Raw genomic sequence first — 24,123 nt, forward strand, 5'->3', positions numbered from 1 at the left:
TTATGGAGGTCATCCAATCCTATAAATCTGCTCTGACAGAAAAATAATATTTTTCCAACCTGCTGCAAAGTTAAACCGTCAGTTTAGACATTTGCCAGCTTTTTATAAAAGCATCATCTAACCATAAAACAGCCTATAAATGCATATGGTTCCTTCTTCTAGTAAGGTGATTAGAAATAATTATTTCACACATATGCTATGTTTTATAGCCTGTTAAATAAAACTTACATATCATATTCAACTTCATTTCCCCTTGTTTTAATCTTATTTTTCCTAAATATTTAAGCATAGTTCTATTGTTTGAAGGTAAAACAATCTTCTAAAGAATGTCTTAGTGTTTTATACCTGTTTGTATGGTGTTTCTTTCCTCATATCAACTAACTGGATTGCTGCCACTTCGTTAGCCAGCTCTCAATCAAGCAAGGCGAACACATGAATTGAGAGATTGCTGCATATGGCAGACAGTACTGAGTAACTCTGCAGGGAATACTTTCTGCCAATTTTGGGTTCTAAATCTGTTTTGTGTGCACATAGTGTCCTCAGCTGAGAAGAGAATTCCAGCTTCATTCAAGCCACAGTATGCCTTGTTTTCCTGTTGGAATCAAGATGTATTCCTGAAACTGTGTGCACAGAACAGTAAACCAATCACTGTGGAATGAACTATCAGTCTGAAATGCCTAACATAACAATTTGTTCAGCCAGTAATAAGAAACAGTTTTGCTTTACATTTGAAAGTCTGGCATTTAACTTATGATTTTGTCAATATACACCAAAGGCCACAGAAAAAGAGCTATGATGAATCTGCTATCAACCTAACTCTGGGCAGTTGTGTGTTTTGTTCTGGTGAGTTTCTGTAAATGCATAACAATAATATTGCCTAGATTCAAAAGAAAATGTGAAGACCATTTCCTGAATAAAGTACATGTACTTGGCAGGAAAATCATGTGAGGAAAGTTTGAATGCAAAGGTTACCAGTTTATTACAGCAACCAAGAGCAGTGCTTATATTAAAGAAGGTGTTTAGCTTTTTATTGGGTTGTCCTTTCAACAAATATTTATTGTGTATCTTTCTGGGAAGCACAATATACCACTGGCTAAGGAAGCCACAGGTGAATATTACACAGGTTTTGCCCCAGGGAGATTAAAATCTATTGGGATGAGTAAACATATAAATGTAAAAGAAGGAGCTATAAATTACTCTCACTCCTCAAGTAGATTATACAAACATCTTAAGGTCAGTACCATGTTATGTAACCCCTCATCCTTCCTCAGCTTAGGTTGATCCTGAGATAAGGACTTGAATGCAAGTAGTTAGTTGATTTGAGAAGTGACCTTAGAAAGTACTGGTAGGGAAATGAGGAAATGAGACAAGAAAGGGAAGGAAGCCAGTACTGGCTGCATTAAAGGAGCAGGCTACTGCCATGACACCCTGGGGATAATCCCACTGGAAATGCCCGGAGATTGCCTAGGACACACTTCTGAGTTAACCTGCTGAAGGAAGGGGTAAAGAAGATTGTTCTTTATCCACCAATTCCTCCCATAACATTGTTTGAGTGCTACTGCAGGTTGCACTAACTCCTGGACACTTCCAGCCTACCCTGAGCACTGACCAAGTACATTCCTGTGGCCAGATCTCAGGTAGAGACTTAGATCCAGACTACAGCTCCTATCAGGAAGCTGTAAACACATCTGGAAATGGTGAGTACCAAGGGAATATTTGGGTGACAGTGACTATGTCTACTTACTCCCTTAGCTGTAGCTCATACGTAGATTTAAACACATTGTGAGCATTTTGACAATACCAATTTATGTAACAAATACTATACATTCTGTCCTCTATTGTATTTTCAGTTCCTGAAATAAATAAATAGATGATCTTCTTTCTCTCTAAGTCCTACTTCCATTTATTTATCACTTGTTATTATATAAGTGAGTATTATAATGACTTCCTAATTGATTTCTTGGCCTCCAGTCTGCACCTGCTTTAATCTGCCATATAGAGTGTTATCAGATTAACATTTTGTGTCTTCCTTTATTAAGCAGCTCCAGTAGTTTTTTCCCATGCCTATTAAGGCATTCCTAAATTTCTTAGTCTAAACGTCCATAAAGGCTGCATTTGTATTCTATAGAATACTTCTTCTTGTATCATTTTGTTTCATCTTCTCAACAATTCTGTGAATAGATACTATTACCCAGTTTTGGTAATAATCCCTTAAAAGTTTGTGATTTTCCCCAAAGAATTTAAGAGAAGTTTTTATATCTTACACTAAGACAAGGCTTGGAATTTGAAGCCAAGTGTGCTGTTATCATTTATTTGCAGTCCATTTACCCATTCTCTGGGTTTCTCTGTCCAGCTATGTTCCCAACAATCCCAACTCAGACTCCTTTGCTTGTGATTGGTGCTAGAAGGTGCCAACAGGAAGTCAGCAGCCCCCATGGGTTTGTAAGCACAGGATGCCACTGGAAACAGTGCATCACTTCAGTGGTATTGGATGTCCTCATGTGTGACTTAACATTTACTGTGTATCAATTTGATAACTCATAATGTGCAGGGTATGTAAAAACAGTCTTATATGTCATACACACACAAAAAGGTGGGCATACACACACATCAAAAATATGTAAATTGAGACTTTCTGTCTCAATATTAGTTTGTCTCTATCTCAGAATAAAACACATATTTTAATGTGAGGTTCAAGACCACATTAACTTGCTAAGGAGATGGGCAAGAACTTATCTGTTTTACTACTGTAATCTGACCATCTGTCTCCAGCTTGTCAGAGAAGTTGGAAAAGCCAAGAGGTAAGTTGTAATTAAAGCAAGTATTTCTTTGACAAGAGCTATGCTATGAGTCCCATCTCCCAAAGGGGACTGGGGTGGGATGGTAGTCTTCTGACCTTAATCTTAGTGAGAGAGTCTTCAAAAAGAGAACTCAGCAAGCTTGATTGTCTTCCCAGCAGTGTGGTGACACACTGGATGAGGGTCAGACTCACAAGTGAGGATTTTTAAAGGGCAAAAGGCTGTAGCTGAAGCTGCCTGCTGGGCAGCTAAATGAAAACAAAAGTATAATTGAAAATAACTGCACTCCCACTGATGGTATATCAAAGGGGCATCTTTCCTGTACTATTACATAAAAGAAATTTGGCCAGATTTGGTTTAGATACTGCAAAGAGGGACAAATGGAGGGGCAATTGGACTTTAGCAGAAAGAGGTTGGGAGGGTGTTGCCAAATGCTTAGGAAATGAGGGAGGAATCTTGAATGTCCAGCTGGAGGAGATACATTTGCATGTGTCAAGGGAAGTAGAGAAGAGAGAGCCTTATGACGAGAGAATTTTCTAAGTAACCCATAAAAGCACCTCTGAGAGAGAGAATATCAGCTTTAAGCTTTTGCCACAGTCAGAGGAAACATGGCAAATTGGTTCAGGTAGGTAATATATAGAGAATCTACACATTTTTTTCCTACTATAGATAGTCACTCCAAAAGGGAAAAGAGAAGCTTGAATTTTAAACAAAGTTTAGCAACTTTATTATTGTTGTTATAATAGAGTAGATAGAATGACTACTAACCTTACACACTTCTTTGACAAAATTGTTTGGAGGACCTTTTATTTTCTAAAGTGAACAAAATTAGAGATCAAGTTCTAGTGGGCAGATTGAAGACATTTACCCTCCTATGACCATAAAACACATGCACATTTGACATCAGTAGGTACTTAAGGAAAACAGACCATTGTTTTCTGAGATAAATTTCCTAAATATATTTGATCTTTACACAAGGAAACCAAACTAGCCTGAAAGGTTATCTTCTTGACATTAAATTGCATGTAAAATGGACTGAGATAACTTTTAGTATCTCTCTTTTTAAAAAATGTTTCAAGTATAAGAAAATCTCATTATAATAATGGCATTAATTTAATCTACTTACCAGATAAATGCATATTATTTTACCATTAACATCTAAACTACATAGAAAAAAAGGTATATCTGAACACTGAGTATAAATTTGATTTCAAAATATTGAAGCAAACTCCCTTCTAATTGTTTCATGTTTAACAAAATAATTCATAGTACATATAACCCAATGGATCAGAGGCATCATATAATCAGTATGATTTTATGATGCCTTTAAACAAGGGCTGAAAACCTCTGATTTACAAGTCAAAGCTTTAAAGATCAACACAAAAGCAAAATGAATTAATGAATGAAGGCCCTAGGCAAGTTTGGGGAGAGGGGACTTAGAGATCACATTGCCCCAATGAAAACAATATGACATCATTTATACATTTTTAAAAAGGCTTCTCTAAATAAGACTATACGAAGAAAGTTAAAACAAAGCAAAAATGAGAAAAGAACAATCATCATGTAAGATAGTAGATAAAGGCACAGAAAAGAAAACAAAATGTTAAGAAATACTGAAATGGCCAATTATGGTTTAAAGTTTCATTCTGAGATAGACCTGTCATTTTAATGCATTTTAACATAATTTTCTTAAGCCAGAATTTTGTACATTGTAGAAAAATTTAAATATATTACACTCCACACAGATAATCAAGAAGTATTCTCACCACCAGCAGCAATACTTGGATACAACCACCGTTCTCATTTTCTTCCCCTCAGAATTCTATCTATGGATTACATTTCCCTGGATAGGCTTAGCAATCTGGCTTAAATATCTTACTGTCCTTGAGTTTATCAGTGCCTGCTTACTATTTTAATTTTTGCCTCTTTTGGCTACGCATTCTGTAGATATTCCTTCGAAATACTCATCTTAAATACAGCTATGATGGAAGCAACTGTACACAGGAGAACCGTATAAGAGCTCATTATGAAACAAATTGAGCCATATTCAAATGTACAGTAAAAGCAGATGAGATATGAGAATTCATGTGATCATAACTTGTGTCATTAATGAGGTATTTGTCACATGACTTCAGTATCTTTTTTGAACTAGGATATTAAAACAAATATGCCATACGGTGAGAAGCAATTGTCCTTATGGTAGACTATTCCCATCACTTTTTAATGACAAGGAGAATATCCTTAAGTGTGAACTGTCTGGGTCACTTTCTAAAAGACTTCAATATAGAGGAGGGTGATTTAAGGAAGATTGTTCCACCTACCTCTTGCTAGCATTACTGTAATTTTTCTGCTAAGAAGAAAATGGGCACCTCTGAATGAATGGATGATCCCATGCTTATGGCTGGACACGTCTGAAACATCTTGTCAAACGTGAAAGCAAAGAAACTATCAAATTTACTACAGATATGTCAGAAGGATTCAGGACTGTGGAGAAGCACACACTGACCAATGACAGGACAATCTGAGCATCAAAAAAAATAATTATCAAGTAAATTTAAAACATCTGAAATTTTCATATGTGTAAGTTTGTGATGATAGTGGGAGAAATGGGTATTCTTGAAGGAAATACAAATCATTGTTTTTAAAACTGATGAATCAAGAGAAAGAAGTCAGCATTAACAATAAAAGCCATACATATGTAACTAGAGTGTAGTAAAAGTTGGAGACATTAAGAGAAATAGGTTAGAAAGTAGGCAGGAGCTAGACCTTAAAAGATACTGTAAGGCATAGTTAGTCTTTATTCTAATTGCAATAGAAAGCCACTGAGTCTTTGAAGCTGGTTAATGATATAATCAGGAAGAAAGAAAAAGTAGAGATAATAATAATGTTATTAAATTTTTGTTGTTGTTGTTAAGCAAAAATAGTCTTTATGCAAATTTAATGGAAACAGGGGTCACTATACTTTGCAAGATAGGGAAAAATAAAATTAAAAAAAATTCTTTTCTTTTCTTTTTTAATATAAAACAATATAATCACAATACCAGAATATGGAACTCTATAGTTTATTTCCTATGGGTTACTGCAGGTATCAATTTTCCTCGACTGTGCTATTCACAACTTTGTTAAGTCCAAAAATATGAAACCAAAGTGGTAGGAAACTTAAGACTTAGCACTTTCACTAAATGGCATACATCAAAGGGCAATTCAAGGGCAAAATGGTTGAACTCACCATACCTACCTATGTCATCATTCCAGCCTTAAAGCCATCCAGGTACTGAGCTCCCTGTAGGAAAGGCCAGGCCTCAAAGCCAAGGCATTTTGGATATTCTACTGTGGGCCATGAGTAAAGGGGGTTTTCAAAGAGAAGACTGCTTTCCGTCGAGCAGGAAGGCCTGACGCCAGGAGGCTTTACAGAGAGGAAGCGCTTAGACTTAACAATTGTTGACACACCATTAAGGGAGTTAAAAATGTACAGCAGTGACATAGGTTCTACTTCAATCACTTGTGCTACGGCTACCAAACATGTACAAAAGACTTCTCGGGTAGTTCCAGCTGTGGTCGTAGCCAGTTAGGACCTTGAGTGGGACCTAGATCTAGACCGGGAGGGCGATCTGGACGCAGACCTGGATCTAGACTTGGACCGGGATCGGGTTTTTGACGCGGACTTTGATCTGGAGCGTGATTCTGAGGGAAGGTTTGGTTTTGATTTGGAATTGGACCTCGACCTGGACCGGGTCTCCTGATTGGCGCCAGCATCCTCACTCTCCGCCCGGCCTTCCCTCTGGCCAGACTCGGACTTGGCGTGTTCCCGCTCCTTCGAGCCTGAGCGGGATCGCGATCTGGGCTGGGAGCGGTCGTTGTCTTCCTTCTTCTTCTTCTTGCCAACTTGCTGTCTCGCTTGCCGCCTCGTTTTCTGCTCCTCTCGCTCTTGCTGCGGCTGCGGCTGCGGCTGCCTCCTTTGCTGCGGCTCCGGCTGCGGCTCTTGCGCAGGCTCTTCTCCTTGCTTCTGCTTCGGCTCACGCTGCCCCGCTTCTCCTGCGCGCCCCTCTCCTGACTGCGGCGTCTACTTTTGCTTTTCTGCCTGCTGGGGCTGCGGCTCTTGGACTTGCCGGTGCTGTCGCTGTTCTGGACCTTCTCCTCGGCCTGGTCGTTGCTCTTGCTGCGGCGCTTGTCGGCGTTGCGGCTGCGGCTCTTGCTCCGGGAACGGGAACCTGACCTGGAGAGGGATCTACTCTTGGAATGACTGCTTTTGCTGCTGCCGCTTCGGCATCTGCTCTTAGGAGAATGTCTGCTTCGAGAGCGAGACCTTGAGGGACTCCGGCTCCTGGAGTAGGACCGGCGTCGTCTAGAACACGGCTTGTCTTCAACGAATCTGATTTTTCTGCCATTGACTTCAGTTCCATCTAACTTTTCCAAAGCCCTTTTCATATCAGAGTAAGACACACATTCAATCACCCCTTCAATTTTGCGTCCCTTGTGAGCATCTGCATAGGTCACTTCTCCCGCCTGACGCCTATAATCCTTCAGGTCTTGCCAGCTGCACCGACTTGACAAATTCTCCCCAATAAGTCCGTATTCTGTGCGGGTAGGAGGGCCATATTTATCTCGGCCACTTCTTCTATAACCATATCCACTGCGTCCAGAACCGTAACTGCCATCTCGTCGCGGGCCGCGGGCATGCTCAAAGATTACTCGTTAATGATATAATTAGGAAGAAAGAAAAAGTAGAGATCATAATAATGTTATTAAAATTAAAAGGAGGAAACATGAAAGAAAAGATCTCATTATCTGAAAAGGGAAATGGGTGTTGGTATTCTGACAAAAGAAGGGTGAGAATGTTGTCTCTGTCACTGGAGAGTTAAACTTGGTAAGGGAATGGAGCATAATGCTGTACAATATCAAATGTCCATCTGTAACTTTGCAAAATACATTTAAGTGACACAAATCAGCATGGTTGTGTTATTCACTGAGCATTTCAGATGGAGGTACACGTCAGGTTAAACTTAGAATTAATTCAGACTTGATGTTTCCAAGTGGATACGGCAGGAGAAGAAAGATGTGAAGAAGTTAAGAGATTTACAGGAGAGTGATTGTGGTGCCGAAGCATGAACTCTAAACGGGTTACGGGGGGGTGAGGACACGAGTGAAAAGTTTTAAGTGGACTGTAGGTCCTGAGGAGACTGAAGAAATATTGGAGTGAATACTTGAGTAAATGCGTGATAATAAAAAATGTGGTGATTAAAACTAGAGCAGAATACTAAAAAAAAATGTAGATTTGACAGGTGTTATCATTTTTGATGATGAAAAGTGGAATATGAGCATGGGAGTGCTTGCTTAGGGTGGAACAGAGGAAAAGATCACTGATATTAAATATTTCAAAAAACTGAGGGACCAGAAATGGATCATCTACTATGTTAACATGAATGTTGAAATGCCAAAGTTGATAATAGTAATAGTAGATAAGGAAGAACAGTTAGATTTATTGCAGCTGGGGTTTGGTCATATAAGTGTAAGAGAAATTTCTAGAACCAAAGAGAATACAGTTCCAGGTAGGAGTTTAGGTGAATTGATTGGAAAATGATCCCTAAGTAAAGTAGGAAAAAATTATAATCAGGGAGTAAATGAGTTTAAACCACTTAACCTCATTTAATCTCAAGTCTCTCACAAACAGAGCAAGAGCATTGGGAAAAAGTGTTGACTAAGGACTTTTCAAATGATATCGGTCTTTATTTCTAGTAAGTGTCAAGGAGGTATTTATGCATTCATAGATCTGTGCCCTAGACAGTTACGTGTTTGGCCAACTACTTTGCCTCACTTTTTAGTTTGAAATGATTCTCAAACGTTGAAGAATGATAAGGAAAAATATAATGGTTACATAAAACTCTTCATTTTAGTTGATGCAGAGTGTTTGGTCTTACCAGTTTCCTAAATATTGAAGCAGGTCATTATGTGCTTGAGACTGAATCAGAATGATGGGCATCAATCACACAATGGAATTGTTATTATCATAAATTACATTTATTTGTTTTGGAATATTAAATAAATCTTGCATTTCTGGGATGAACTTCACTTGGTCATGATGTATTATTCACATACAATTAGATTCAATTTGATAACGTTTTGTTTAGATTATTTGCATCTATGTTCAAGAAAGTATTGGTCAGCAGTTTTCTTTTCTTGTAACAGTTTTGTTTGGTATTGGTTTCAGGGTAATGTTTACTTTACAGAATGAGTTGAAAGTGTTTCTTCCTCTCCTAATTTTTGGAAGAGATAGAATAGAATTGATATTATTTTTTCAAATGGTTGGTAGTCACCAGCAAATACATCTAAGTACAGAGTTTGCACAATGACAATGTTTTTAACTACAAATTCAACTTATTTAAAAGAGATGAAGGTATTTAGGTTACATATTCCTTCTTTTGTTAGTATGAGTAATTTTGTTAGTGTCAGTCAAAAAATTAATCCATTTCTTCTAAATTGTCAAAATAAAATTGCTTACAACTTTCCCTTTTTCTCCTTTTTAATATCTGTAGATTCTGTACTAATGTCACTATTCTTACTCCTGACACAGACTTGTGTCCTTCCTTTCTTTTTTTCCTGATTAATCCAGGAAGAAGTTTATCAACTTTACTGAGTTTTTCAAAGAACAAGCTTTTGATTTCATTATTTTTCTGAATTCATTTTCTGTTTGCTATTAATGGATTTTGCTCTGATCTTTATTATTTACTTTCACTGCTTATTTTGGGTCTCATTTATTCTCATTCTCTTAGTTTCTTAAGAGGGAAGTTGAGATCATTGATTTGAGATCCTTCTTATTTTCTAATATTTGTGTTTAGTTCTATAAATTTCCCCCTATGTACTGTCCAAGCTGCCTCTTACAAATTCTGTTATGTTGTGTATTCATTTTTCATTCAACTCAAAATACTTTCTAATGACACTTTTGATTTTTTTCTTTGACCCATATGCTATTTAAAAGTGTGTTATTTAATTTCTAAATATTAGGGATATTTGAAAGATCTTCCTTTTATTGATTTTTAAGTCCACTGTGGTCAGATAACATGTTTTGTATGACTCAGATCCTTTGAGAGGGGTTTGTGGACCAGAATATGGTCTATTTTGGAAAATAATTGGCATACATTTTAAAAGAATGTGTTTTCTGATGTGGTTGGTAAGAATGTTCTGTAATGTTAACTAGGTCCAGTTTATGGAAATTGCTTTTTAAATTTTCTATATCGTTACTGATTTTTGGTCTAATTGTTCTATCCATTTTTAAGGGCACAATATTGAAATCTATAGCTATATTTTTGTATATGCCAAATTCTCTTTGTATTTCTATCCGTTTTTTGATTCATGTATTTTGAAGCTCTGTTATTAGGTACATCCATGTGTAGGATTGTTATTCCTCTTGATGTATTGATCCTTTAGCATTATTATTATTTTTTATTTTTTATTGAAGTACAGTTGATTTAAAATGTTGTGTTAGTTTCTGGTGTATAGCAAAGTGATTCAGTTATACATATATACATATATATATTCTTTTTCATATTCTTTTCCATTATGGTTTATTACAGGATATTGAATATAGTTCCCTACATTATGTAGTAGGACCTTGTTGTTTATCTATTTTATATATAGTAGTTTGTATCTGCTAATTCCCTAATCCCTCCCATCACCTTTCCTTTTTGGTAACCATAAGTTTTTTTCTATGTCTGTGAGTCTGTTTCTGTTTTGTAAATAAGTTCATTTGCACCATATTTCAGGTTCCACATATAAGTGATATGATATCATATGGTTTTTATGTTTCTCTTTCTGACTTATTTCACTTAGTATGATAATCTCTGGATCCATCCATGTTGCTGCAAATGGCATTATTTCATTCTTTTTTATGGCTGATTATATATACACAATGGAATACCAATACACAATATAAATATAAACACACACACACACACACACACACATCTTCTTTATCCATCCATTTGTCGATGGACATTTAGGTTGCTTCCATGTCTTGGCTATGTAAAAGTGCTGCTTTGAATATTGGGGTGCTTGTATCTTTTCAAATTAGCGTTTTCTTCAGATATATCCCCAGGAGTGGGATTGCTGGATCATATGGCAACTCTATTTTTAGTTTTTAAGGAACATCCATACTGTTCTCCATAGTGGCTGCATCAATTTACATTCCCACCAACAGTGTAGGAGGGTACCATTTTCTCCACATTCTCTCCAGCATTTATTATTTGTGGACTTTTTAATGATGGCCATTCTGACCAGTGTGAGGTTATACCTTACTGTAGTTTTGATTTACATTTCTCTAAGAATTAGTGATGTTGGGCATTTTTTCATGTACCTATCTGCCATGTGTGTGTCTTTTTTGGAGAAATGTCTATTTAGGTCTTCTGCTTATTTTTCGATTGGGTTGTTTTTTTGTTTTTTTGTTTGTTATTGAGTTGTATGAGCTGTTTGTATATTCTGGAAATTAAGTCCATGTCAGTTGCATCATTTGCAAATATATTCTCCCAGTCTGTAGGTTGTTTTTTTTTTGTTTTGTTTATGGTTTCCTCTGCTGTGCAAAAGCTTGCAAGTTTGATTAGGTCCAATCTGTTTACTTTTGCTTTTATTTCTACCCCCTTGGGAGACTGACCTAAGAAAACATTGCTACAATTTATGTCAGAGAATGTTTTGCCTATGTTCTCTTCTAGGAGTTTTATGGTGCCATGTCTTATATTTAAGCCTTTAAGCCATTTTGAGTTTATTTTTGTGTATGGTGTGAGGGTGTGTTCTAACTTCATTGATTTACACTGGCTGTTCAGATTTCCCAACACCACTTGCTGAAGAAACTGTTTTTTCTCCATTGTATATTCCTGCCTCTTTGTCAAAGATTAATTGACTGTAGGTGTGTAGGTTTATTTCTCGGCTCTCTATTCTCTTCCATTGATCCATGTCTGTTTTTATGCCAATACCATACTGTTTTGCTTACTGTAACTTTGTACTATTGTCTGAAGTCTGGGAGGGTTATACCTCCAGCTTTGTTCTTTTTGCTCAGGATTGTTTTGGCAATTCTGGGTCTTTTATAGTTCCATATAAATTTTAGGATTATTTGTTCTAGTTCTGTGAAAAGTGCCATGGGTAATTAGTATCATTAAATGAACTTCTTTATCCATTGTGTTAGTTTTGCATTGTTCCTGTGTCTTATTCAGTCCAGGCTGCTTTAACAGAATATCATAGACTGGATCGACATCATAAATTTATTTCTCACAATTCTGGAGGTTGGGAAAGCCACAGTTCAAGGTGCTGGCAGATTCTGCAAGGGCTTGCTTCCTGGTTCATAGATGGCAGTTTTCTCACTGTGCCTTCACAGGGTAGAAGGGGGGAAAGAGCTCCCTGGAGTCTCTTTTAAAAGGGAACTAATCCCATATATAAGTACTTTGGTCCCATATGTAAGACCTCCCAGAGGCCCCATCTCCTAATACCATCACATTGATGTTTAGGATTTCAACATATAAATGTACAGAGGATGCAGACATTCAATCTATAACATCCTGTAACAAACTATCAAAAATGTTAGTGCCTTAAAAACAACACAACTGTTTTATCTGTTCTGTAGGTTAGAAGTCTGACCCAGGTCTCTGTGGGCTTAAAAAATTAAGGTGGCAAGGCCATGTTCCTCTCTGGAGGACCTAGATGAAATCTGTTTCCTTGCCGTATTCAAATTCTAGAGACAACCCAAATTCCTTGGCTTGTGGTCACTTTCCTTCCATTTCAAACTCAGCAACATTTCATCTCCCTTGCCATTCTTCCATTGTCATATTTCCCTCTGACTATAGTCGGGTAAAGTTCTCTCTTGTAAGAACCTAAGTGATTAGATTGGGCACACCTGGATAATCCAAAATAATCTCCCCATTGCAAGGCCCTTAACCTAATCACACCTGCAAAGTCCCTTTTGCCATATAAGGTAATATTTTCTCACTGTTCTGGGATAAGGACATGTACATATTTGGGGGGAGGGGTATTATTCTGCCTACCACACATTTGGCATGATGCATTGTCTGAAATCTATTTTGCCTAATACTTATATAGCCACCCCAGTTTTCTTTTTGCTTAGTATACACATGGTCTATCTTTTTTCATCCTTTCATTTTTAATTATTTGTGTAAAGTTTGTTTCTCATATGCAACATATGGTTGATTATTTTCTATGCAATCTGACAATCTTTGCCTTTTAATTGAGGTATTTAGAATAGTTACATTAATATGATTATTTTTAAATAGGATTAAATCTACTACTACTTGTCCCTTCTGTTATTGGTTCACCTTTGTCTGTTCTTGCCTTTTTTTAAATTGAGTATATTTTATACTATTTCTTTTTATTTTTTGCTTATTAACTACATTCTTTTAAAATATACTTTAGTGGTTACTTCAGGATTTACAGCATACATCTTTAACTTACCACAATCTACCTTTAAGTGTTATTATACCTCTTTACATATAAAGTATAAGAATATTTGGAATAGCATGCTTCCTTTTTTTCCTTTCCTAGTTTTTGTGTTATCTACATTATATTTCTACATGTGTTTTAAAATCCATACTGCATTGTAATTATCTTTTTAAATTGTCATTGTCTTATAAAAAGGATTACATAAGAAAAAATCTTGTATATTTACACATGTAATTGCCACTACTGTTAAACTCTTCATTCTTTTGTGTAGATTCACATTTCCATCTGATGTCATTTTCCTTCTATTTGAAAGATTTCCTTTAACATTTCTTGTAGTATAGATCTATCTGCTGGTGATAAATTATCTTAGCTTCCACATATCAAAAATGTCTTTATTTCACCTTCAGTTTTGTAAGATATTTTCCAGAGTTTAAATTCAGTGTGGATAATTTTTATCATTCAGTACTTTAAAGTTGTTACTCTAGCACTTTCTCCCTTGTCTTGTTTGCAATGAAAAATGTGCTGGTATCCTCACCCTGGCCATTTTTCTTCTGTTCATGATGTATCTTTCTTTTTCAGAATGCTTTTAAGATTTTTTCCTTTATCCTCAGTTTTGAGTAATTTAATTATGATGTGTCTTGATGCAGTTTATTTTGTGTGTGTGTTTGGGACTTATTGTATATGTAGCTTTGTAGTTTCTACCGAATTTGAAAAAAAAATGTGGTCACCATTTTTTTAGAGTAAAATTTTTCATTTCTATATTTATTTTTATATGGTTTCTATTACTACATCTTCAAGTTTACCAATCTTCTTCTTTCTGCAATGTCTAATATACCATTAATTTCATCCATTGTAATTTTCATCTCATACTTTGCAGCTTTTATCTTTAGAAGTACAACGTGTCTTTTTTAACACATTTTATTTCTACACTTAACTTTTGAATAGATATAATAGAGCTGTATTAACTGTTTTAACAACGTTGCTAATTCTAACATCCACATCAGTTCTGGGTAAGTTTCAAATGATTGATTTTTCACCTCATCCTCCATTCTATTTTCTACTTCTTTGCATGCCTGGGGATTTTGATTGGATATGACACATTGTGCATTTTACCTTTTTCTGTGCTGGATATTTTTGTATTTCTATAAATATTCTTGAGCTTTGCTCTGGGATGCAGTGAAGTTACTTAGAAACGGTTTGTCTTTTCAAATATTGCCTTTTAGCTTTGTTGGGCAGGAGCAGAGAAGTGTTAACACTAGGGTAATTATTCCCATCTACTGAGAAAAGGCTCTTCTGAGTTATTTATCCAATTCTTCATGAATTACAAGGTTGTTCAGTTGCTGGTAGAAACAGCCACTATTCCAGACCCTATGTGAGCACTGAGCACTATTCCCTTTAATCCTTTGGGTGATTCTTTCCCTAAGTATTTTCCGGGTTTGAACACAGTCATTGGTACTCTGTTGAATACCCTAGGAGGAACCTCTGCAGCTCTCTGGAGTTTTTTTTTTTTTTTTCCTCTGTGCATTCACTTTTCTCCCATACTCTGTCCTGCAAACTCTAGCCACCTTGGTTTCCCCAGACTCTCAGCAATGTCTTCTCAACTCTGGGAGTCCTCTGAGCTCTATCTATATTTCCCGCCCCTGTCTTGTGGCCTGAAAACTCTTTTACCTGCGCAGTTATAGAGCTAACATCTACTGTTCCTCATCAATCAAGGAATGCAATCATTCATTGCCTAATATCCAATGTCTTAAAAACTGTGATTTTATATTATGACATATGTTATTTAATATATGAAATTGTGGCTTTTCAGGTAGGATTGTAAATTAATTCTAGCCCAGTTACTTTATCTTGTCCAGAAGTAGAAGTTCCATTGATTTACTTTTGCTTTTAATGAATATCCACACATTTCCATTTCCTCCTCACATTTGAGAAGTATGGGGTGGAACTGAGAAATTAGGAGCAAGAGCCCTGTTTATACTTTCTGAAAAAATCTATTGGATATCAAATTTAAAAATTATAAAAAATATGTATTATTAACACAAAATGGCTACATAAGAAGAATGTTGCTTTGCCAATAGCATACCTAAACAGAGGCAGGATTTTGTTTTTGTTTGTTTGTTTGTTTTGAGGGAAGCTTCATCCTTCAGGGTTGGTGGGTTGATCTGGCATATCCTATTGTACATTCTCACCTTCAGAAAATTATTCCCTTTTCTTCTTTAAAAAGTTTCCTTACCCTAGAGGTTTATATAAAAATAATTTATTTTGTTCTTCTCATATACTTTGCTATTGTCTGCCCTTTGTTCACTGAAAACTTAAGCACTTTTCCATCTTGATTCATGTTATCATTCCATGTATATCCATATGGACAAGTCATGGAACAATCTATTCTACTAGTTCCTAAACTTTTTTAACTTTAATAGTCTTTGTATCATTCTACATCAGGACCTTGGTTTTACTTTTGATATTATTAATATTAGAAACTGCAATGCCTCCAAAATATTAAATCAATTCCAATTCCATTTTTTGTCCCAAATGTTATTTTTCTCTTATTAACTTCCACCTGCCTTCAGTTTTTTTTTTCAGTTAATATTCCACAATTTATTAAAGTGATCAATTCCTACAATATTCTAATTTCTTCTGACTGATTCTCTTCTAGGAATTATTTGGAAAAACACCATTCCTACATATACTCACCACTTAGTTTCTCTACACCTGCCCTTATGAAGCTGAACATTGATGTGAAAATCATATACAATAAAGATAGAGGTCAATATAAATTTATGACCCCCACACTCAAAGAGAGTCTGCATATTGCCCAATAATCCTTCACATTTCACTAGTAATAATCATCTTAAGTGCCCCATATAGACTGTTTCAAACCTTCTCATGCCTCAAAACATCTACATTTCTCCCTTAGTCTCTCTACATTTCAATAACTCACAATTTATTTCTTGCTATTTACAGGCATTTATAAACAAATATTTTGTTTTTATTTGATGTATTGAAAATATTATCTACATATATTTTCTTCAAATTTTCATACTCCATTTAACCACTTAAGACACATCCCAGTATGACTTCAATCCTCTACTTACTGAACAGGTTCTTTAATATCACCAACCACCTCTGTTTCTAAATAAGACATTTCTAATTCCTCATTTTCCTAAAAATCTCCCTGATAGTCGACTCTGTAGTCAACTTTCTCTTTTACCTGCTCTCACACACTCCTGTATTTTTATTTCCACCTCTCTGGCTTCTCCTCCTGAAATCTTTTTCTTCCTCCTCTGTCATGCAGAAGAATGCTGAATTTCCTTACGGCTCTCCTTTTTGTCTCTACCATCTTTCCATAGATAATCTTATTCAAGCCCATGACTTTAGTTAGCTACCATGCTATTCATAAACTGTTCTTGTCTAATTTTTGTTAGTGATACATACAGAAATCTTAACTTAAAAACATCAGAGTCATCTTTGATTCTCTGATTTCTCACTCTCTCCTACCTCCCAAATGCAACCCATTTCTAAGTTTGATATATTCTACATTAAAACCTGTCTTTAATCAGATCACTGTTTTACAGTGAGGTAGTGTAGCATCATAATTAAGATCATGGACTGTGATATAAAGCTTCCTGATGCCCACTCTTTTCTATTACTAGTAGCATGATCTGCAGGAAGTAGTAACTCTTCTAAGCTGTATCTTCTCATCATATATTAGTTATAATAACTCATACATAAAATGCTTAGCATGCACAGACCTACACCCTTCACAAAAGTTAATTCAAAATGGACTTTAATATAAAACACAAAACTATAAAACTCCTAGAGGATACATAGGAGAAAATCAAGATGATCTTGAATATGGCAATCACTTTTTAGATACAACACCAAAGACACAATTAATGAAATAAATAACTGATAAGCTGGACTTCATTAAATTTTTAAAATTCTGCTATCGGAACTATCTATAAAGAGAATGAAAAGGCAAGCCACAGAATGAGAGAAAACATTTGCAAAAGACACATCTGATAAAGGACTGTTATCCAAAATACACAAAGGACTCTTAAAACTTAACAATAAAAAAAGCAAACTACCTGATTAAAAAATGAGCCAAAGATCTTAGCTGACACCTCACCAAAGAAGATGTACAGGTAGCAAATAAGCATATAAAAAGATATTCTACATAATATGCTACCAGAGAAATGCACTTTGAAACAACAAGATACCACTGAACACCTGTTACAGTGGCTGACATCTAGAACACTGATAACTCCAAATGCTAGCAAGGATTTGGAGCCAAGAAGAACACTCCTTCACTGCTGGTAGGAATGCAAGATGGGTCAGCTACTTTGGAGGGCTGTTTGGCAGTTTTTTAAAAAACTAAACATACTCTTAACATAAAATAAGATTCAGCAATTGTGCTCCTTGATATTTACCCAAAATTAGTTCAAAACTTATGTCCACAGAAACCTGCACGTGGATGTTTATCAAAACTTTGTTGACAACTGTCAAACCTTGGAAGTAACCAAGATGTCCTTCAGTAAGTGAATGGATAAATAAATTGTAGTGCATTCAGAAAATGGAATATTAGTGAGAGCTAAAAAAGACATGAGCTATCAAGCCATGGAAAGATACGGAGGAAACTTAAATACATATTACTAAGTGAAAGAAGCCAATCTGAAAAGGCTACATACTGTCTGATTCTAAGTATATGACATTCTGGAAAAGGCAAAATTTTGGAGACAATAAAAAGATCAGTGGTTTCCAAGGGTAGGAGTCCAGAGAGATGAATAGGCAGAGCAAAGAAGATTTTTAAGGCAGTAAAAATATTTTATATCATACCATAATGATGCATAGATGTCATCATACATTTGTTCAAATCCATAGGATGTACAACACCAAGAGTGAATCCTAAGGTAAACTATGGACTTTGGGTAATTGTGAGGTGTTAATGTAGCTCATCCTTGGTTAAAAAAGAAAAAATGAACCATTCTGGTTAGTGATGTTGATAATGGGGGAGGCTATGCATATGAGGGGGCTGGTGATATAAGAATAATCTCAATACCTGTCTCTTAACTTTGTTGTAAAACTGGTGCTGCTCAAAAAAAAAAAAAAGTCAAAAAATAAACTGCACAAACTTCAGAGGAAAATAAATATCTAGGATGGTGTGTGGCACATCATAAAGTCTCAGTAAAGGTTCTTTATTATAATTGTTGTTGTCATTGTCATTGTTATTATTATCATCCATGCCCAGTACTACAGGCCTAGTTTATGTCAATAGGCCTTATCCTCTGCAATATCACTTGACTGGTTTCTCTCCTTCCACTTTTGCCCCTTCCTATACATATCTAGTCAGCAGTAGGAATAAGCTTTTAAAAATATAAATTGGAATCATATTATTTATCTGATTTAAAATCCTCTATGATATCCTTTTGCAATTAGATTGATTTTGAAAATATTTGCGTTCTGTGATGCCAAATATAATCTGGCCCCTGTCCAACCTTCCAACCTCAAAACTTGCTACTCTTCATTATGTTTCACTCATACCTCTTAGCCAAAAGAGGTTTTCTTTTCCTAAAGTATGCCAAGGCCTTTCTCCTGGCTGCCCTTCTTCCCCCTACCTTCCCCATCCCCTCGGCCCATGAGATTTTATCATTCTGGAATACCCATCCAATCACTCTTCCCCTTGGTTGTTTGCTTTCACACGTCAGATTACAACATAAATAGCACTTCCTCAGACAGACCTTCCATTACCACACTCAATCTGAAAAACCTCCTCATTCTTTACTCTTAAAAAAATTTCTGTTTCTTCCTGGACCGTATCATACTTTCTAATTAAATACTTAACATGTGTGTTACTTGCATATTGCCTGTTCCCCACATGACTCCATGAAGGCTGGGTCCATGACTGTGTTGTTGATCACAGTATATCCAGAGACTTGTATAAAGCATAGCAAATAATCCAAGTCTAATAAAATAATTGTTGAATAAATAAACACTCAAATAAATAACTAAAAGGATATGGATTTTGATTAAATATTAATGAGGAAAATTAGGGGCTGCATGTTTCCAAAGCTTTTATAAAATATTAATTTAGCTAATATTTATTGAACACCTACTATCTGCCAGGCTAATTACATAGGTTAATGTATATTTCTCATGACAAATCTGTAAACACAATTATATACATTTTTCTGATTAAAAAAATGAGGCTCTATAAGATTATGTAACATGTCAAATTACCCAACTTGTAAAGAACAGAGTCTCTAGATCTGTGATGTTCCAGGATCTTCCTATAACAACACAGCATGACTATCAGTATAGATTAGACATTGTGCATTCAAAATTGTTAATTTTTCAGAAAATTTACCTCAGAAACTGAGGTACAGAGAGACAAAAAATGCCTTACCAAATGCCATACAATTAACAAATAAGAGAGGAGGCCTCTGGACTTTCATCCAAAGTGTGTTTATCTCCCCTGTGTTGAAATACAAAGAGCAGCTAGAACAATAATCAATCATTTCAGAAAATCTTAATAACTTATCTTGTTCCAGCAGGAGGTCCATAAGTAATTTACACTATTGTTAAAGAGTTTTCTTCCTTCCTTAGAGGGATTATGCCTGTTCAGTGCTTTAGGTTTATAAAAGGTGTTATATTAGCCTTTGCAATTTAACACTTTTGAAGTACAAGGGGAAAAAAAAATGCAGGCATATTGCAAGGAATATGTGTTCTAATCAATGATTACTTTTTGTGTCCTTCAAATTTTCTTTATCAAATTTTTTATTATCATCTAGAAAAATATAATATTATTAAACAGATATTTTTAGATACTCAGTCTTTCCATCATTTGTAAACCTAAAAGCTATCATAAAAGCAGGATGACAGGAAGAAGCAAGACTAAATAATTACTAAAAGACATCCACCCAGTTTTTACATGATATCAGTATTATGTCTGTCTACCTAGCATATTTATATTGTTCTTAAAAGATTATTACAATTTATAACTGGCATTTTTTTATGTTTTAACAAAAGAATTTTTAAAACATAGTTTTAGGAAACCCAATAACAACAACAAAAGAATGCCAATAATAACACTTTTAATAAATATATAATACTTATAAATGAAAAATATGTGGCAAGCACTGTGCTCTGATCATCTTTTTCATGCTCAGTCTCAGTTAATCTTCACAGTAACTTATTACTAAAAAGAAAATACCTTTATCATTCCATTTCACTCATAAGAAAATTGCACTTTGGAGACTTTAATTAACACATATGACTTCCTAGCTGGTAATGAAAGAGCTGTCATTCTGACCTAGATCTCCCTGCAGCCCAAGCCCATAAACTTATCCAACACAATAAAACTGAACATTAAAATGATACCTTTGGAAAGGGCAATATTTTTCAATACTGTTGGAATATGCTTCAGAGTTTCTCCAGTGTGTCTTGAAGGGTTGAGAATCATTAACCTACACGAATAGCTTCGTAAGTATTTGCAAAAAGGAACAAAGTAAATTATATGTTTCCTCCATATTGAATAAACACCATTTTGTATATACTGGATCAAAAATTGATTGAGCTGTACATGCGTGGTTACTGAAGTGGGTTGGAAGGAAGGAGTGTTCAAGCAGAGAGTCATGGAGAGAAGGAAAGAAAGGGTGCCTTTGTTAAAATGAAAGTAACTCAGTGTGATGAAAGCTTATACTGTGAAGGTGTGGCTCGTCAACCTCTCCCTCACCTGATGATAACCTTAGCAAAAGCATTATCATTTTTTCTCAGGGATCCATATCATTCAATTTCCCCTTCTGTAAAGTAATTCTTACCTTGAAATAATAAATCTCACACTATAGGATTAATGTGAGAATTAGGTATAGCAAATGTACTATTATTAAAGCAGGAACTTATATAATGGTTAAATGGCTGGATGAAAGGGTGGATGAGAGGATATGGTAAAATGAACTTCACAGGTAGGCAAGAGGAAAGAGTGAGGGGACAAAGGAAATTTTGTGAAATTAGGAGTTTCAAATAAATTCTGAGTAGGATTGTTATTTTAAAAAATAACAATGATTATGATTGTTATTTTAAAAAACAAGATTCTAAGCACATGAAAGAATTTAAAATGAAAAACAAATGTATGACCACATTTGTGTTTTAAGTAAATCACTGTTCTATCCCCGTGGTGCTAGATTTAAGACAGATTGGGTGATTCAGGGAGACAGTAGAATCAGGGAAACAAAGTATGCAATCTACTTCAGTAATCCAAACATGAAGTTATTAGCCAGCACCGTACCCCACTGGCCCCGCCAAAAAAAAAAAAAAGCCAAAAATTTAGGGATGGAAAGGAAGAAAAGACTGTAGTTGATATTTAGGTTACAGTGATAAGCTATGGTGAACAATTGAATGTGGGTATAAAAAGTAGCATCAGACAAATCCAGGTTTCTCCCTTGGACATTATTTAACTAGATAACGGGGCTTGAGAGAAGAAAAATGTGTTAAGTTTTGTCCATTTTGAGATTATAAAACAGTTGGGAAAAAAATAGGTGGCAAGGACAGGAAGCTACTACTTATTTACAGTAAGACTATCACTTTTATTTTGAAAAGAAACATGTATGATCAAAGAGCAAAATATCTCATTTCCTACTAATGCTCCTCAGTATATAATAAATGCAAAGAAAGTTCTACCAATAATATAATTCCAAATGGAATAAGAAATGAAATCACACTGATTGTGTTCATAGTAAACTTGTTTACCTAAATCCTATATTATTTTCCTAGAAACTAAGAAAGTTGAGAAGTTAAAAACAGGAATTTATTAATGTGATTAAGGGTTATGTTTTTGCTTTGCCCTTATGATGTAGCAGACCCCTGTAATCCTTGAACTACACCATGACACAGGCAATTGACTCTGCTAAATATACAAAGAGCTGATCCATTCATGTGTTTCATAAAATATTCATGAATTTTAATCTCTGTTCATAATGAAGTTTTTCCAAGAACAATAGGAATACCCTTAATTCCAAAAATTAAAATGACAAAATCTGGGACACATCAGTATACTATGTTTACACTGAAGCAAAGTAACCTCAGTATCCAGGGTCCTAGAGACTCTGACATGTTGAAAGACTTGAGAACTTATGTTTTCTCAAGCTAAATGAATAACTGATATAAAAAAGTTAAGGGAAGGGTTGTAAGGTTTTCATTACTCTATCAATGAAAAGTCTGTGTTGTAAATAACAGAAAATCGAATGCAAATCAGCTTAAGGAAGAATAATCTTCATAAACTCACGTAATTCAACAGTACAAGGTTGGATGTGACTTTGGGAGTGGCTAAGTTCAGAATCGTCTCGGTCTGCTTCTGTTGAATATCTGCCATTTCTAAATGTTACTCAGTTGTCCCAGGTTTCTTCAGCTTTACAACATAAACAAACCAAGTGGACAAGAGAGTGTGATTTCCTTTTAGAAAATTGGTTCTCATTAGCTTTGATGTCCCTCCCTGAAGAAATGATCATAGCAAGGAAAATGAAATGTGTTGACTGGCTTTCCCAAGTCACATGCTCCAACTCTGGTGACCAGAAATGAGGCGGACTTCATCCAAAACATATGAGCTGAGTTTAGGGTAACTACAATGTTTCACAAAGCAAAATTGATGACTGTCGATAGATGCAAAGGGTGTTGATGCTGCACTTCAAAATTAGTAAATATCCGTGCAATATAAATAACTTAGAACTGTTCCTGGCCCCTATCAAGGACACAAAAAGTTTACTCAATCAATAAATCTTAGATGGTTCTCTGGAATTCTTTACACACTGAGTTTATCAGGTTACTGCAATACATAAGCAATGATAATACAAACATAAAGAATTTGTCTTTATATGACTAGGTAATTCATTCATGTTGATAAATGTGTCAAATAAGCCTGAAAAAATTTCAACTATAAGATATTCTATTTTCATCTGTGAAACTGGCAATTTTTTTCATTTTTAAAAAAATTTATTGAAATATAGTTTATTTACAATGTTGTGTTACTTTTAGGCGTACAGCAAAATGATTCAGTTATACATATATATATACTATATATATTCTTTTTTACATTCTCTTCCATTATAGGTTATTACAAGATATTGAGTATAGTTCCCTGTGCTATACAGTAGGTCCTTGTTGGTTATCTATTTTATATATAGTAGTGTATATCTGTTAATCCCAAATCACTAATTTGTCCCTCCCCCCCTCCTTTCCCCTTTGGTAACCAAAAGTTTGTTTTCTATATCTGTGAGTCTATTTCTGTTTTGTAAATAAGTTCATTTGTATCATTTTTTAAGATTCCACATATAAACGATATCATATGATATTTGTCTTTCTCTGTCTGACTTACTTCACTTGGTATGATAATCTCTAGGCCCATCCATGTTGCTGCAAATGGCATTATTTCATTTTTTATGGCTAATATTCCATTGTGTATCTATACCACATCTTCTTTATCCTTAAGCAATTTCATTTTTTTTTTAATTGGAGTATATTGCTTTACAATGTTGTGTTAGTTTCTGTTGTAACAACGAAGTGAATAAGCTATATGTATACGTATATCGTCTCCCTCTTAGACCTCCCTCCCACCCGCTCCCCATCCCACCCATCTAGGTCATCACAGAGCACCGAGCTGAGCTCCCTGTGCTATATAGCAGGTTCCCACTAGCTATCTATTTACACATGGTAGCGTATATATGTCAATTCTAATCTCCCAATTCGTCCCACCCTCCCCTTCCCCACCCCCCCATGTCCACATGTCTATTCTCTATGTCTGCATCTCTATTCCTGCCCTGCAAATAGGTTCATCTGTACCATTTTTCTAGATTCCACATATATGCTTAATAAATTGGCAATTTTTAAAAGATACTGC

General features: G+C 35.3%; 1 protein-coding gene across 1 annotated transcript in view; it reads right to left on the minus strand.

Annotated features, from left to right (window-relative positions):
* Positions 1-5,740: 5,740 nt before the first annotated feature.
* LOC309657065 (uncharacterized protein) overlaps positions 5,741-24,123 on the minus strand; it is a gene marked incomplete at its 5' end in the record, with an annotated part of 109,871 nt that continues 91,488 nt past the window's right edge. Inside the window, one exon of the mRNA XM_082454050.1 lies at positions 5,741-7,489. Within this exon, the coding sequence (XP_082310176.1) occupies positions 6,312-7,489 (1,178 nt within the window). The 3' untranslated portion in view covers positions 5,741-6,311. The remainder of the gene's footprint in view (positions 7,490-24,123) is intronic.

This window comes from Balaenoptera physalus (assembly GCF_965194825.1).
Source record: "Balaenoptera physalus genome assembly, chromosome: 1".
In the NCBI taxonomy this organism is placed as follows: domain Eukaryota; kingdom Metazoa; phylum Chordata; class Mammalia; order Artiodactyla; family Balaenopteridae; genus Balaenoptera; species Balaenoptera physalus.